Below are 17,727 nucleotides of genomic sequence, written 5' to 3'. Positions count from 1 at the left end.
ACACACACACACACGGATATATATATATATATATATATATATATATATATATATATATATGAGAGAGAGAGAGAGAGAGAAAGAGAGAGAGAGAGAGAAAGAGAGAGAGAGAGAGAAAATGGTTCAAATGGCTCTGAGCACTATGGGACTTAACATCTATGGTCATCAGTCCCCTAGTACTTAGAACTACTTAAACCTAACTAACCTAAGGACACATCACACAACACCCAGTCATCACGTGAGAGAGAGAGAGAGAGAGAGAGAGAGAGAGAGAGAGAGAATGTCCAAATGAGTATAAATTTCACATACAAAAAATTTTACGTCGGTCGCTGTGGCAGAGCGGTTCTAGGCGCTTCAGTCCGGAACCGCGCTGCTTCTATTGTCGCAGGTTCAAATCCTGCCTCGAGCATGGAAGTGTGCAATGTCCTTAGGTTCGTTAGGTTTAAGTAGTTCTAAGTCTAGGGAACTGATGACCTCAGATGTTAATTCTCATAGTGCTTAGATACATTTGAACCATTTTTTTAGGATCGGCGGGAAATGGGTATGACCCATTGCCTGGTAGAAATGGATAAGGCACTTTGAGTGAGGATGGGATACGGATTTTGGATTTTGTCCAAGCAGATGAGCTTTTGGTGACAGAGACAGTCAAGAAAAGGCATACAGATCTGATAATAATTACAAGTGGTGGGCACCTGTTCACTATCTACTTACAAGAAGACGCAACCTGAATCTCTTAACTGAGGTACAAGTCATCACCTCAGAATCAATTGCCCCCAGTATCGCACTCTTGTCATGCACGTCAAGTTAAATAACCACAACCGAAATCATCCCCAAATCATTGGAATACAGACAATCAGATGGTGACGTATTTCAGAACGCAAAACTCAGCTCACCACTGTACTTAGAGGACACCGACAGAGACACAGACATAGACACATACGTAATAAATGATGTACCTTGAGTAAAATGTTCAACTTTGTTTCGCGATTACTTTCTGTGTTATTCAAATTTGAAATCATTGTGAAAGGCCCTGTATTTGTAACAAACTGAAGGAGAAGCAGATGGCTTTTATCTCATCTGTCCGGTACTGAACGTCTGGTATAAAACATTAACGTCGATATTCAGAAAACTCATATTATGGAACGTCACTTGATAGCCGCTTCATGGACACGAGGAAGAATGTGTGAAGAAGTAATGAGCAATTTTGGTTTTACATGCTTCGCTTTGTAAGTCACAGAAAAGACGAAGAGATCGACGTCAGGTACTGGCTTTATGGACTGGACACATTATTCATTATTTCTTCCTGTGTCATCTGTGCGCCTCAGCAGTCGCTGGAGAGCAGAGGCCGCAGGCCAGCTGAGTGGGCTGCGGCGATAGTGGGGGATGCGCTGTGTGGGCGTCGCCGCTATCTGGAGGCGCGACGCCCCCCGGAGCGCAGCTGCCGGCCAGTTCTGCGGCTGGCAGACATGGGCCCGCCCACGGCCCCCGTGTTCGCCGCTCTGGTCGCTCTGGTACTCGCATCGGCTGCACCACCGTCTCCTACACCGCGCACCACTGTAGGTGAGACCACCAAGACAACACGTTAATCACGTGTGGAGTATCCCAGATCGAACGCCTACAATGCCATCCGAAATAGTTTCCGAAACTGATTCGCTGATTGTGAATTCGTTGACAGCAGCTGTATAAGGTACAGATTTACTACCCAATAGTGGTATGAAAATTTGTGCCCGCATTTAAAGCTTATTGCGAGCCGACACCTGCAACAGTATTTTTTTTTTTTTTTAGCAGCAGCAATCTGACATGATAAAAATTACATGCAAATTACAACTGCACTCTTACATTAGTTTTGTAGGGTACTTTTGTATTTTTATTTATTTAGTTTGTTTCATTAAGGAATAGGAGGTCATAACAAGTAGTATTATTAGGCTGGCACGTGAGTTCCCAGTGTTTTGCTTTGCATGTTTTGGGTATATTTACCTACTGTCATTTTTTATTTGTACATCACTATTGCTATTGAGTTTACATATTGTCTTTTTGACATTTGAGGATAGCAGAGTGACGCTAGAAAATGGAGTACGAAGTGGAGAAACTGGAACTTTTCCAACAAATTCTTCTGTTTGAGTTCAATGGAGGGGTGATAGTAGCGGAAGCAGTCGGAAAAATTTGCGCCATGTATTGGGACAACGCTACTGGACAGAGTACTCTACTGCATTGGCTCCTTACTTAGATTGCATTTATCGCGAATCTCTTGCCCAAAAGCCCCGAGCTACTGGAAAAAAGCGCAGGTGACGCCTGTATATAAGAAGGGTAGAAGGTCGGATCCTCAAAATTACAGACCAATATCCTTAACATCGGCTTGTTGCAGGATTCTCGAACATATTCTCAGTTCGAATATAATGAATTTCCTTGAGACAGAGAAGTTGCTGTCCATGCGTCAGAACGGCTTTAGAAAGCATCGCTCCTGCGAAACCCAACTCGTCCTTTTTTCACATGATATCTTGCGAACCATGGATGAAGGGTATGAGACGGATGCCATATTCCTTGACCTCCGGAAAGCGTTTGACTCGGTGCCCCACTGCAGACTCCTAACTAAGGAACGATCATATGGGATTGGTTCCCAAATACGTGAGTCGCTCGAAGACTTCTTAAGTAATAGAACCCAGTACGTTGTCCTCGATGGTGAGTGTTCATCGGAGGTGAGGGTATCATCTGGAGTGCCCCAGGGAAGTGTGATAGGTCAGCTGTTATTTTCTATCTACATAAATGATCTTTCGGATAGGGTGGATAGCAATGTGCTGCTGTTTGCTGATGATTCTGTGGTGTACGGGAAGGTGTCGTCGTTGAGTGACTGTAGGAGGATACAAGATGACTTGGACAGAATTTGTGATTGATCTAAAGAATGGCAGCTAACTCTAAATACAGATAAATGTAAACTAATGCAGATGAATAGGAAAAAGAATCCCGTAATGTTTGAATACCGCATTAGTAGTGTAGCGCTTGACACAGTCACTTCGATTAAATATTTGGGCGTAACATTGCAGAGCCATATGAAGTGGGACAAGCATGTAATGGCAGTTGTGGGGAAGGCGGATAGTCGTCTTCGGTTCATTAGTAGAATTTTGGGAAGATGTGGTTCATCTGTAAAGGAGATCGCTTATAAAGCACTAATACGACCTATTCTTAAGTACTGCTCGAGCGTCTGGGATCCCTATCAGGTAGGATTGACGGACGACACAGAAGCAATTCAGAGGCGGGCTGCTAGATCTGTTACTGGTACGTCTGATCATCACGCGAGTGTTACGGAAATGCTTCAGAAACTCGGGTGGGAGTCTCTAGAGAAAAGGAGGCGTTCTTTTCGTCAATCGCTACTGCGTAAATTTAGAGAACCAGCATTTGAGTCTGACTGCAGTACAATTTTACTGCCACCAACTTACATTTCGCGGAAAGACCACAAAGATAAGAGAGATTAGGGCTCGTACAGAGACATACAGGCAGACATTTTTCCCTCGTTCTGTTTGGGAGTGGAACAGGGAGAGAAGATGTTAGTTGCGGTACGAGGTACCCTCAGCCACGCACCGTATGGTGGATTGCGGAGTGTGTATGTAGATGTAGACAAGACACTGTAAAAAAATATTTTGTAGTTAATTTGACATTAGTGACTCTCCACGTTGAGGAAGACCTTCAGCTTTTGATGAAGATCGTTTCAACGCATTAATACACAGTGATCCACGTTAGTTCACTTGACGAGTGGCAAATATAATGAACCGTAATCGTGCCATCATTGTGCGACATGTGAATGCAATGGGGAAGGTTAAAAAATCTGGTGTATGGGAAACGCATTCTCTGATCCAAGAGCACAAAGATCTGTGGGTGGCCACATGTACGTTCCTGTTTGGCATGTCATCAGTTGGCTTGTGAAAAACACCGATCATTCCTTTCCTGTATCGTAACTGGTGACGACAAATGGTGTCCTTTATGCTAACATAAGGAAACAATGCGACAACTCCCCGGTTAAAAATCTGCGTGCATCCACAAAAGATTATCTTATGCATCTGGTGGAACAGTGATGTTGCAATGTACTACTAAATGCACCCCAAGGTGTAATCCTCACTGCTTACATTTATTGTCAGCAACTGCGACGTCTTTTAGACGCAGTCGAAGAACAACCACCAGGACGATTGCGTGAAGTGATGGTAGTCCACGATAACGCCTGCCCGCATTCTGCTACATTGAAAAAAAAAAAAAAAAAAAAAAAAAAACTTTACAGAAGTAGGGTTGGGAAGTCACCTCCCTGTTCACCTGATCTTCCGCTCTCAGATTTTCACCTTTTCCGCTGTCCACGCAAGAACGTAAAAGGGACGTTTGCAAGACAACAACCATCTGCACGAACAGTTCGACGACGTTTTAGCAGCATGGACTATAAGCTCGGAGACCATGGCTGCGGCAACCCTTGACGCTGCATCACAGACAGGAGCGCCTGCTATGGTGTACCCAACGACGAACCTGGGTGCACGAATGGCAAAACGTAATTTTTTCGGATGAATTCAGGTTCTGTATACAGAATCATGATGGTCGCATCCGTGTTTGGTGACATCGTGGTGAACGTACTTTGGAAGAGTGTATTCGTCATCGCCATACAGGCGTATTACTCGTCGTGATGGTATGGGGTGCCATTGGTTACACGTCTCGGTCACCTCTTGTTCGCATTGAATGCACTTTGAACAGTGGACGTTACATTTCAGATGTTTTACGGCCCGTGGCTCTACCCTTCATTCGATCCCCGCGAATCCCTACATTTCAGAAGGATAATGCACGACCGTATGTTGCAGGTCCTGTACGGGCCTTTCTGGATACAGAAAATGTTCGACTGCTGCCGTGGCCAACACATTCTACAGATCTCTCATCAATTGAAAACGTTTGGTCAATGGTGGCCAAGCAACTGACTCGTCACAATACGCCACTCACTACTCTTGATGAACTGTGGTATCGTGTTGAAGCTGCATGAGCAGCTGTACCTGTACACGCCATCCAAGCTCTCTTTGACTCAATGCCCAGGCGTATCAAGGCCGTTATTTCGGCCAGAGGTGGTTGTTCTGGGTCCTGATTTCTCAGGATCCATGCACCCAAATATCGTGAAAATGTAATCACATGTCAGTTCTAGTATAATATATTTGTCCAATGAATACCCGTTTATCATCTGCATTTCTTCTTGGTGTAGCAATTTTAATGGCCAGTAGTGTACTTAAATGACGTAGTAAATAGTAGGGCGGCTGGCGGCATTGGACTTAACATCTGAGGTCATCAGTCCCCTAGACTTAGAGAACTACTTAAACCTAACTAACCTAAGGACATCACACACATCCAGGATTCGAACCTGCGACCTTGTGGATAACATCGGAAGTTCACTGAGGCTTTTTGCGGATGGTGCTGTAGTATATCGAGAGGTTGTAACAATGGAAAATTGTACTGAAATACACCGGCCGGTGTGGCCGTGCGGTTCTAGGCGCTTCAGTCTGGAACCGCGTGACCTCTACGGTCGCAGGTTCGAATCCTGCTTCTGGCATGGGTGTGTGTGACGTCCTTAGGTTAGTTAGGTTTAAGTAGTTCTAAGTTCTAGGGGACTGATGACTACCGATGTTAAGTTCTATAGTGCTCAGAGCCATTTTTTGGAATGGCCATTGAATCTCAATGTAGATAAGTGTAATAAGCTGCGAATACATAGAAAGAAAAATCCTTTACCATTAAGCTACAATATAGCAGGTCAGCAACTGGAAACAGTTAATTCCATATATTATCTGGGAGTAGGCTTCAGTAGTGATTCAAAATGGAATCATCATAGAAAGTTGATCGTCGGAAAAGCAGATGCCAGACTGAGATTCATTGGAAGAATCCTAAGGAAATGCAGTCCGAAAACAAAGGAAGTAGGTTACAGTACACTTGTTGGCCCCCTGCTTGAATATTGCTCACCAGTGTGGGGTCCGTGTCAGATTGGTTTGATCGAGGAACTAGAGAAGATCCAACGGAGAGCTGCGCGCTTCGTTACAGGACCATTTAGTAATCACGAAAGCGTTACGGAGAGGAAAGATAAACTCCAGTGGAAGACTCTGCAGGAGAGACGCTCAGTAGCTCGGTACGTGCTCTTGTTGAAGTTTCGAGAACATACCTTCACCGAGGAGTCGAGCAGTATATTTCTCCCTGCTACGTATATCTCGCGAAGAGACCATTATGATAAAATCAGAGAGATTAGATCCCACACAGAGGCATACCGACAATCTTTCTTTCCACGAACAATACGAGACCGGAATAGAAGGGAGCACCGATAGAGGTACTCAAAGTACCCTCCGCCACACACCGTTAGGTGACTTGCGGAGTATGGATGTAGATGCAGCATCAGTGTGATTCCGGACTGAAGCGCCTAGAACCGCTCGGTCACAACGGCCGGCTGTTCGGAAGCGTCGTATGAAATAAACACAGTACATACGCCTACTGTAACAAAGATCAAGAAAGACACTGACTAAAACTTTGCACAATATGTTAGATATCTCGGACTTTGCAAAATCAGTGAGTGAAGTTCTTGTATTAAGAATTAACAGTCAGCGTATTCGTACCGCCCTCCCCCCTCCCCCCTCCCCCCCGCCCACCAGAAAAGGTAAAATAGAGTCAAACCCCGAATCCAAGTCAGTGCGCTGGTCTTCCTTCGGGGAAAATATGTCGTATCCGGCACAAATAGTATCCATGGGACAGTTGCTTGCGTCCCTACTCGAAAGAGGAAGGCCATTCTTTTTCCGATCGGACACCACGCTGCCACATAAGGCCCGCATGGAAGACGATGTTCATCTGCGTCCATAACACTGCACTAGGGGCATATTGGCATATCCGTCATGTGAATTCTTAGTAACCTGGAACGAGTGCAATTTACGACCTTATATCATAGTGCTCGCGTCTCCGTATCAAGGTGTACGTGGTGCACTATATGCCATACCGCTGGCCATGTCACTGCTGCCTGCCGCCGCTCCACGGCATTACTCCGACATCTTCGAGACAACACGCGATATACAGGGTGGTCCATTGATAGTGACCGGGCCAAATATTTCATGAAATAAGCATCAAACGAAGAAACTACAAAGAACGAAACTCGTCTAGCTTGCAGGGGGAAACCAGATGGCGCTATGGTTGGCCCGCTAGATGGCTCTGCCATAGGTCAAACGAATATCAACAACGTTTTTTTAAAGTAGGAACCCCCATTTTTATTACATATTCGTGTAGTACGTAAAGAAATGTGAATGCTTTAGTTGGACCACTTTTTTCTCTTTGTGATAGATGGCGCTGTAATAGTCACAAACGTATAAGTACGTGGTATCACGTAGCAATCCGCCAGTGCGGACGGTATTTGCTTCGTGATACAGTACCCGTGTTAAAATGGACCGTTTACCAATTGCATAAAAGGTCGATATCGTGTTGACGTATGGCTATTGTGATCAAAATGCCCAACGGGCGTGTGCTACGTATGCTGCTCGGTATCCTGGACGACATCAAGTGTCCGGACCGTTCGCCGGATAGTTACGTCATTTAAGGAAACAGGAAGTGTTCAGCCACATGTGAAACGTAAATTACGACCTGCAACAAATGATGATGCCCAAGTAGGTGTTTTAGCTGCTGTGGCGGCTAATCCGCACATCAGTAGCAGACAAATTGTGCGAGAATCGGGAATCGCAAAAACGTCTGTGTTGAGAATGCTACATCAACATCGACTGTACCCGTACCATGTATCTATGCACCAGGAATTGCATGACGACGAATTTGAACGTCGTGTACAGTTCTGCCACTGGGCACGAGAGAAATTGCGGGACAATAACAGAATTTTAGCACGCGTTTTATTTAGAGACGAAGCGACATTCACCAACAGCGGTAACGTAAACGGGCATAATTTGCGCTATTGGGCAACGGAAAGTCTACGATGGTTGCGACAAGTGGAACTTCAGCGACCTTGGCGGGTTAATGTATGGTGCGGCATTATGGGAGGAATAATAATTGGCCCCCATTTTATCGATGGCAATCTAAATGGTGCAGTGTGTGCTGATGTCCTATGTAATGTTCTATCAATGTTACTACAAGATGTTTCACTGCATGACAGAATGGCGGTGTACTTACAACATGATGGATGTCCGGGACATAGCTCGCGTGCGGTTGAAGCGGTATTGAAGAGCATATTTCATGACAGGTGGAATGGTCGTCGAAGCAACATACCACGGCCCGCTCGTTCACCGGATCTGACGTCCCCGGATGTCTTTCTGTGGGGAAAGTTGAAGGATATTTGCTATCGTGATCCACCGAAAACGCCCGACAACATGCGTCAGCGCATTGTCAATGCATGTGCGAACATTACGAAAGGCCAACTACTCGCTGTTGAGAGGAATGTCGTTACACGTATTGCCAAATGCACTGAGGTTGACGGACATCATTTTGAGCATTTATTGCATTAATGTGGTATTTACAGGAAATCACGCTGTAACAGCAAGCGTTCTCAGAAATGATAAGTTCACAAAGGTACATGTATAACATTGGAATAACCTAAATAAAATGTTCAAACGTACCTTCGTTCTGTATTTTAATTTAAAAAACCTACCTGTTACTAACTGTTCGTCTAAAATTGTGAGCCATGTGTTTGTGGCTATTACAGCGCCATCTATCACAAAGCGAAAAAGTGGTCCAACTAAAATATTCATATGTCTTGACGTACTACACGAATATGTAATAAGAAATGGGGGTTCCTATTTTAAAAAAATAAAATAAAGGCGCAGTTGATATCCATTTGACCTATGGCAGCGCCATCTAGCGGGCCAACCATAGCGCCATCTGGTTTCCATCTTCAAGCTAGACAAGTTTCGTTCTTTGTAGTTCTTTCGTTTGACGCTTATTTCGTGAGATATTTGGCCCGGTCACGATCAATGGACCACCCTGTATATCGCGTGCCGGAGCCGTTCTGGCACTCGACTTTTCCGTATGTGCGTAACTGTAAATTACGAAAAAAAAAGTATGAGCAAGCTGCGGTGAGATGTGAAGCAGCGCTATCGGCGCCATAGAAGGCATGGTGCTAGTTCATATAATAAGGCGCCAGTCAGACCTGTCTGGCGTAGCGTCCACATCTTGATCGTCGTGCTGACAGAGATCGCTGTTCGCTCACGGACGTAGAAGCTAATATGGCTATACGACCTTACTTGCATTCCGACTACAGGGTGAATGAGATCTCGAGGAATTGATACCAAGTGTTGCTCTCGTCATGTGCTCGCCTAGGCATGTATTCGCCGGATACAAATATGTATGTGGCCTATGGGTAGTGTCTTTGATTAGTAATCAAGACGTTTTCGGCCGCGGGCTCGAAACCAGCAACCGCTAAATTTTCGAACACTAATCAGCATCGACAGCCGAAGACATCAATCACCCTCACTCTGCAAACGCCGTCGTCAAAGGGGGTCGTGGAGAAGAAAGAGGTACAGGGCACTCTCTTGTCCTAGGAGTGGGAAATTACCCCTAAAAGCGGAAGAATCAGCAATGATCAACGGGATGAGGATGCAGAAGGCAATGGAACTCACTGCATCCATAGGACACATCACCTTTAACAGAAAAAGTGTCGTGATGATATCTCCATTGGCAAAAGATGCCGGAAGAGTCTCCTATTCGGACGCCCGAGTGGGGACTTTCAAGGTGCTGACCATGAGTAAAAGACTGAATAAACAACGAAAGAACAACGTTGTACGATTCTGAACATGGAATGTCAGAAGCTTAAACGTGGTACGGAAGCTAGAAAAACTGAAAAGGGAAATGTAGAGGCTTAATCTAGATATAGTAGGGGTCAGTGAAGTAAATTGTAAAGAAGACAAGGATTTCTGGTTTGATAAGTATTCTTTATGAATAGAAGGGTAGGATAGAGAACCTCTTACTGTGAACAGTTCTTTGCTAGGGTTGTTCTCATCAGAATCGACGGCAAACCAACACCGACAATGACAGTTCGGGGATACATGCAGACGTCGGAAGCTGAAGAGACAGGGAAAGTATGTGAGGATATTGAAAGGCTAATATAGTACGTAAAGGGAGATGTAAATCTATTAGTCATGGGAGACTGGAAAGCAGTTGTAGGGGAAGGAGTAGAAGAAATGGTTACAGGAGAATATGGGCCTGGGACAAGGAATGAGAGAGGAGCAAGACTAATTTCTCCTCTGTTCAAGAATTACAAGGGGATTAAGTATACTTGGAAAGGCTGGGTGATACGGGAAGATTTCAGTTAGATTATATCATGGTCCGACATAGACTCGGATCACAATGTAGTAGTAATGAAGAGTAGGCTGAAGTTTAAGAGATTAGTCAAGAAGGATCAGTATGTAAAGAAGTGGGATCCAGAAGCAATAAATAATCACGAGATACATTTGAAGTTCTCTAAAGCTATAGATAAAGCAATAAGGAATAGGTTAGTAGGCAGTACAGTTGATAAGGAGTGGACATCTCTAAAAAGGGCAATCGCAGAAGATAGAAATAAAAACGTAGTTATAAAGAAGGTAACAGCGAATAAATCACTGGCAACAGAAAAAATACTTCAGTTTATCGATGAAAGAAGGAAATACAATAATGTTCAAGGAAATTCAGGCATACAGTAATACACGTCACTGTGGAATGAAATAAATAGTGAGTGACGGGAAGCTAACACTAATGGTGGTAACATTAAGAGTGCAACGATAATTCCACTGTTAAATGCAGAGGAGAAAGCTGGTAGGTGAAAATAGTACATTGAATGCCTCTATTAGGGGGAAGATTTGTCTGTTCTAAAATCTTTGGGTGAAGCAACAACAAAGTAACCGTTCCCGTTGGTGTGTAGAACGTAATACTACGACGTCATACAATCTGACTTTCGGTAAACTATCATCCACGAAATTCCGAAAACCGCGAGAGCTGAAAAGTGTCAGAATAATCGCACTATCAGCTTAACAACTCATACATGCAAGTTGCTGACAAGAATAATATACAGAAGAATGGAAAAGAGAACTAAGGGGATGTTACATGACGATCAATTTGGTTTTACGAAAGATAAAGGCACCAGAGAGGCAGTTCTGACGTTGCGGTTGAAAAATCGAGACACTATTATATGATCTGTTGACCGGGAAAGAACGTTCGACAATGTAAAATAGTGCAAGACGTTCGAAATCCTGGAAAAGGAGGGGTAAGCTATAGGAACGTACAAGAGCAAAGAGGGAGAAATAAGAACGGACGACCAAGAACGAAGTTCTCGGATTAAAAAGGGTGTAAGACAGCGATGTAGTCTTTCACCCCTACTGTTCAATCTGTACAACGAGGGAGCAATGATGGAAATAAAAGGAAGATTCAGGATTGGGATTACATTTCAAGGTGAATCAATGACCGATTCGCTGAAGACATTGCTATCCTGAGTGCAATTGAAGTAGACTTACATGATCTGCTGAATGGAATGAACAGTCTAATGAGTACAGAATATGGATTGAGAGTGAATCGAAGGAATACGAAAGTAGTGAGAAAGCAGAAATGAGAACGGTGAGAAACTTAACATCAGGACTGATGGTCATGAAGTAGGTGACATTATGGAATGCTGCTATATAGGCAGCAAAGTAACAAATGGCGGACGGAGCAAGGAGGACATTAAAAGCAGAATATCACTGGCAAAAAGGACATTCCTGGCCAAGGGAATTCTACTAGTACCAAATATAGGTGTTAATTGGGGGAAGCATTTGAGATGTGGTGCTACAGACGAATGTAGAAAATTAGATGGTCTAATAAGGTAAGGAATGAGGATGTTCTGCGCAGAAACGTAGAGGAAAGGAGCAAGTGGAAAAAACTGAAAAGAAGTGACAGCATGATAGGACCTGTTAAGGCATCAGGGATTTACCTCCGTCGTACTAGAAGGAGCTCTAGAGGGTAACGCTGTAGAGGAAGACAGAGACTGGAATACATCTAGCAAATAGTTGTGTACACAGGTTGCAAGTGCTACTTTGACATGAAGAGGTTGGAACTGGAGAGGAATTAGTGGAGGGGAGCATCAAACCAGTCAGTAGAATGATGACTCAAGAAAAGAAAATGTTCCAGAAAGAGCGTCATATCTCGGCTCCTGCTGATCAAGGGTCTGGGATAGCCCTTTGCCTAGCAGCAATACGTGCACCTATTGGAGGAACGGGCATACTGTAGCGATCTTCCAGTAAAGGGTAAAAATTTAAACATTACACACTTCTTATAGACCAAAGCAAATCAGCCTTTTTTGTATTAGTTGTGGTCTACAGTGGACCTCAGGCAATTTATAAAGGTAACATTTGTTCGTGGACGGTTCCTGAGAAAATCCCGAGAAACTGTGACATTTGTGTACTAAAGGTATCAAATATGGGGACTGCTACTTCTGTCTACATAGTCGTATATAAAGAAGAATATTCGTTTGTTTGTTTGTAGTTCACTCAAATTTACAGTTTTATTGCGATATCGATCAACACTTCACTTTTCCTCACTGTTCATAATTCCGAAATCGATTGCAATACTCGAGTTATTCCAAATTGATTGCCTTAGGAGTAAACTACATTGTTCGTCAAAATCTAAGCTGTACATAACAACGAATATTGGTTCTGATGTGGCATTACAGATCCTTTCTTAAACTACACAAAACTTTTCATATTGATCTTTTACTTATACTTACTTTATTAGTTTTCACCGTTCAAAAATTTTCGTTTTTATTATCATTTTGGACATTATCTCCAGCTTTGCTAACGTTTACTGATAATCAAAACCACTTCTTATTCACAGACACATAATAGGTTTTCTGGTGTATGGCTTCCAATAACTGACCCTGTAAAGCGTGATACGAGAATACTGCTGAGTTTAATTTTGAGATATCCGTAGAAAAGCCGTCTACAGCAGCTGATGTATTTCTATCGAAGCAGGTGGTCAAAATATCTCGCTTCTGAAATCGTTTTTAATTTGTTATCTTATTCCAATACTTGTCATCTTCTACAGTTTTCACCCTCTACAGCTCTCTCTAGTACCACGGAAGTTATCCCCTGATGCTTTAACTGATGACCTATCATTCTTTTTCTTCTTCTTGCCAGCGTTTTCACGTGCTGCTTACACAGCCCATTCTGCGGAGAACGTCCTCACTTCTTACCTGATCAGTCCATCTAGTTTTCATCGTTCTGCTGAGACATCACGTCTCAAAGTCTTCGATTCTCTTCTGTTCTGGTTTTCCCATAGTGCATGTTTCACTACCGTACAATGTCGTGCTCCAAACTCACATTCAAAGCAATTTCACCCGCCAGTTGACAATGTTGAATTTATATGCGAAATAACGAAAACAGTCGAATAAATATGGTTTCATTCTTTTATAGACAAAAGCAGTTTTTGTATCTCTCTCTCTCTCTCTCTCTCTCTCTCTCTCTCTCTTACATATAAACATCTCGTACAAGACTAGTCACTTACAACGACGTATTGTGTGTGTGTGTGTGCGTGTGTGTGTGTGTGTTTATCATTCTATATAGTTCCAACTGTTATAAACACACAACCACGACGATAATAAAATAGCGGTAATGGTTCCATTTCAGTTTGAGAACGCTCAGAGTTAGTGTCTAAATAAATTCTGGTGCACGTAGCTATATAAGAAAGAAAGCACTGTGAGTTTCTCGTTCGTCGGATAGCTACCACTAAATAAGCACGTATTGGTACACGGGAACAAGTCGTTTCCATAGGACTGTACTAGAAGAAGACCAATAGAGGATTCTTGTGTGCTGTGATTCAATAAGCGTTTAGATGCACTGCCTTAGACCACCATGCATTCTCTATTTACAAGTTAAGGTATGAACTGACATTAACGGTAGCTACAGGTCACAAGATCAACTATTCTCACATCACGAGATAGATGCGGTTTTTCTCACTGAGAAGATGTGTAAGATGGAAACTCGATAAGTTTGGATCGTTCCAGAAGAAAATGGGCTTCGTATTTATTCTCACTTTCCGGTTTGGAGGGGACATCATTTGACTGCTTATAATAGTTCGGTTACTCGATGCAGCCTCCGATGTCATAGTTTAGATGTCTCCAGAAAGACTAATGCTGCCCACACAAGAGGAACCTGGAAGATACTGATCGCTAGTCTGCCACCAGAATCGGGTGGCTGTGACGCGGAAAGCGACATTCTCCGGTTCGCTGTAGTGAGTGAGTTAGGAACAGCATCAGTTCTACATCTACATCTACATTCATACTCCGCAAGCCACCCAACGGTGTGTGACGGAGGGCACTTTACGTGCCACTGTCATTACCTCCCTTTCCTGTTCCAGTCGCGTATGGTTCGCGGGAAGAACGACTGTCTGAAAGCCTCCGTGCGCGCTCTAATCTCTCTAATTTTACATTCGTGATCTCCTCGGGAGGTATAAGTAGGGGGAAGCAATATACTCGATACCTCATCCAGAAACGCATCCTCTCGAAAGCTGGCGAGCAAGCTACACCGCGATGCAGAGCGCCTCTCTTGCAGAGTCTGCCACTTGAGTTTATTAAACATCTCCGTAACGCTATCACGGTTACCAAATAACCCTGTGACGAAACGCGCCGCTCTTCTTTGGATCTCCTCTATCTCCTCCGTCAACCCGATCTGGTACGGATCCCACACTGATGAGCAATACTCAAGTATAGGTCGAACGAGTGTTTTGTAAGCCACCTCCTTTGTTGCTGGACTACATTTTCTAAGCACTCTCCCAATGAATCTCAACCTGGTACCCGCCTTACCAACAATTAATTTTATATGATCATTCCACTTCAAATCATTCCGCACGCATACTCCCAGATATTTTACAGAAGTAACTGCTACCAGTGTTTGTTCCGCTATCATATAATCATACAATAAAGGATCCTTCATTCTATGTATTCGCAATACATTACATTTGTCTATGTTAAGGGACAGTTGCCACTCCCTGCACCAAGTGCCTATCCGCTGCAGATCTTCCTGCATTTCGCTACAATTTTCTAATGCTGCAACTTCTCTGTATACTACAGCATCATCCGCGAAAAGCCGCATGGAACTTCCGACACTATCTACTAGGTCATTTATATATATTGTGAAAAGCAATGGTCCCATAACACTCCCCTGTGGCACGCCAGAGGTTACCTTAACGTCTGTAGACGTCTCTCCATTGATAACAACATGCTGTGTTCTGTTTGCTAAAAAATCTTCAATCCAGCCACACAGCTGGTCTGATATTCCGTAGTCTCTTACTTAGCACGGGGAGAGAAGGGAACACACCACAGGAAGTTCACGGTGTTATGCACAGTCACCACTACATAACTTTGCGCAGTGAGATTATTCTGGATGATGTTATGTGCTTAGGTGATGGATTTCTGTTTACAGATCGCTGAGATGTTGCTCACACACTGGAAAATGATTTTTTGTAGCGTAAGGAACGGTCTGCATGTTCATAGGATGCCGGAAGGAAGCGTCTCAGACAACAGGACATGCTTCCCGAAGTTGTGCGCAGAACGCTCGACGTCGCATGGTGTATCAAATGGTTCAAATGGCTCTGAGCACTATGGGACTCAACTTCTGTGGTCATCAGTCCCCTAGAACTTAGAACTACTTAAACCTAACTAACCTAAGGACATCACACACACCCATGCCCGAGGCAGGATTCGAACCTGCGACCGTAGCTGCCTCGCGGTTCCAGACTGTAGCGCCTAGAAACGCATGGTGTTTCAGATCAACTATGAGGGGTAGTGGAAAAGACGCAGCTCACTAATAACAAAAAAAAGCGGAATCTTCATAATTTCCAGCAGTGTGAAGCGCTTCGCCTCACGGGGCACGGTACTATTCCCCTTTTTATTTTAACGGCATATGCAAGCCGCCAGCTTACAATGCACATGGAGGGCTATGCGATAGTTAGTAAACACGATAGTTATCGAGCGTAAAGTTTGATGGCATTCCGACCTTTCACATAGTCGGATGTTATGAAACAAAAGAGACAGAGTGGCGCAACGTTTCCACACACACAATTCCGTTTACTATAGTGCGCCTTTATACGGGCTGTAATTTCCGGAAAAGATAGCATTTTTATTGTGTGTGTGTTTGTCTATATTTACGCTACATACCGACGTAAACGTGATACACATGAATATTAAGCTGCTTGACGAGGCCTCGTAATTAAATCCGTATTTCCATCGAGAATTATAAAGTTTTTGCGGCACTTCCAACCTTGTTACGAAACAGTACATGTTTTCCTACATCCTTTTCGTTTACTATAGTGCTCTGTCATAAGCGTTTGATGGACGCGTCATAATGTTGGCAAAAGACTGTATATTGACCATGTGTTGATATTTGCTCTAAATACTGATGTATATTTCAGGGTGCTTGGACGGATGTAAGAATTGATGAGGGATGCTTCATGACACTTGTTAGCTAACTTCCAGTAACGCTAAAAGTTTGGCGCCATGTACACGTGGTTGTGACCACACCGTGCACTCTTCAAGTGACATACGTGGTGGTCGCAGCAGCCTGGCGCTCACTGCATGCTAGCTGTCATCCCAGAGCAAGGATTATCCCCCACGGAGGGGACAACGCCAGAGAGGAGCCACTTGTCCACCCAGCACAGCCATGTCTCCTCATCTATTTGTGTGAATCATATTAATGAAATATGAGGATAAGGGAGTACTGTAAAATCAGCAAAGAATCTTCAAGTGTGTTATTGTTTCGCGAAATTACAGTGTTTGAGGAATTCTGGAGTAGTTTTTCGACTATCCATGGACTTGCTGGAGTTCCACAAACCGGATGCCCTGGAACAAAGCTGTTGTCACCAGCTTTAGAGAATGGCAGCGGGATGGCAGCAGGAAGGGCATCCAGCAAACCATTAACATGCAAAATCCGATTAACGATGGCTGACCCTGCGTAACTGTGGGACAAGGCTCAAGCGATAGAAAATAGAAATAGGAGGACGAGGATGGGAGGCTGCTTCTCGCAACGCACTGGAATTGTGAACTTACTTGGTTGGTCTTCCGACACCTAGCTGAACACTTGCAGCTACCTTCAGTGCCCTGTACTGGGAAAATTGGGAACTTACTTCGTTGGTCCTCTGACACCTAGGTGAACACTTGCAGCTGCCTCCAGCGTCCTCTACCTGTCGAATTGCGAATTTACTTCGCTGTTCCTCTGACACCTAGGTGAACACTTGCTGCTGCCTCCACTTTCCCCGCTGACGATTTTTATTAGAGCGACTTTTCGATTTCAGGTATTAGCACTGAGTATAATGATCTGAAAGTTGTGGGAGGGGGGGGGGGCTGGTGTTTCATGATAATGAGGAGGAATGGTGATGGTTTCTGGAGATTAGTTAGAGTAGTTTGTGTTTTAGGAGATCTTCTTGATCCGTTTTCTGTCAGTTGCTTGCCAGTTCAGTTATAAGATCTGTAATTTTAGAGCTTTTCCCAGTGGATGAGGCTGTTTTGTGAGCTACTTCTTCACGAGCCCCCTGGGACAGTGGAATACGACGATGTCGCTCAAAGGACTGTCCAGAGAACCAGGGCTGTACAGTGCCTGGTTAAATAGGTGGGCGGTGTTTGCGAAGTTTTTTATCACGAGATTTGCGGTGCGAGGACGAGGTTTTTGATACCAGGTATTTGGGAAGGCCCAACGGCGAACTCGCGCACCGTAAGTGCCTGTATGGATAGACAGCTGCAGGCGTCACTTACCTAGTAGT

At 44.0% G+C, this 17,727-nt stretch overlaps 1 protein-coding gene across 1 annotated transcript in view; it reads left to right on the top strand.

Moving 5' to 3' along the window:
• The first annotated feature begins 1,408 nt into the window (after positions 1-1,408).
• LOC126259581 (uncharacterized) overlaps positions 1,409-17,727 on the top strand; it is a 79,513-nt gene continuing 63,194 nt past the window's right edge. Inside the window, exon 1 of the mRNA XM_049956489.1 lies at positions 1,409-1,560. Within this exon, the coding sequence (XP_049812446.1) occupies positions 1,467-1,560 (94 nt within the window). The 5' untranslated portion in view covers positions 1,409-1,466. The remainder of the gene's footprint in view (positions 1,561-17,727) is intronic.

The sequence above is a fragment of the Schistocerca nitens genome, chromosome 5 (genome assembly GCF_023898315.1).
Source record: "Schistocerca nitens isolate TAMUIC-IGC-003100 chromosome 5, iqSchNite1.1, whole genome shotgun sequence".
Taxonomy (NCBI): domain Eukaryota; kingdom Metazoa; phylum Arthropoda; class Insecta; order Orthoptera; family Acrididae; genus Schistocerca; species Schistocerca nitens.
The sequence above is the reverse complement of the archived record's forward strand: the minus strand, read 5'-3'. Positions and strand labels throughout refer to the sequence as shown.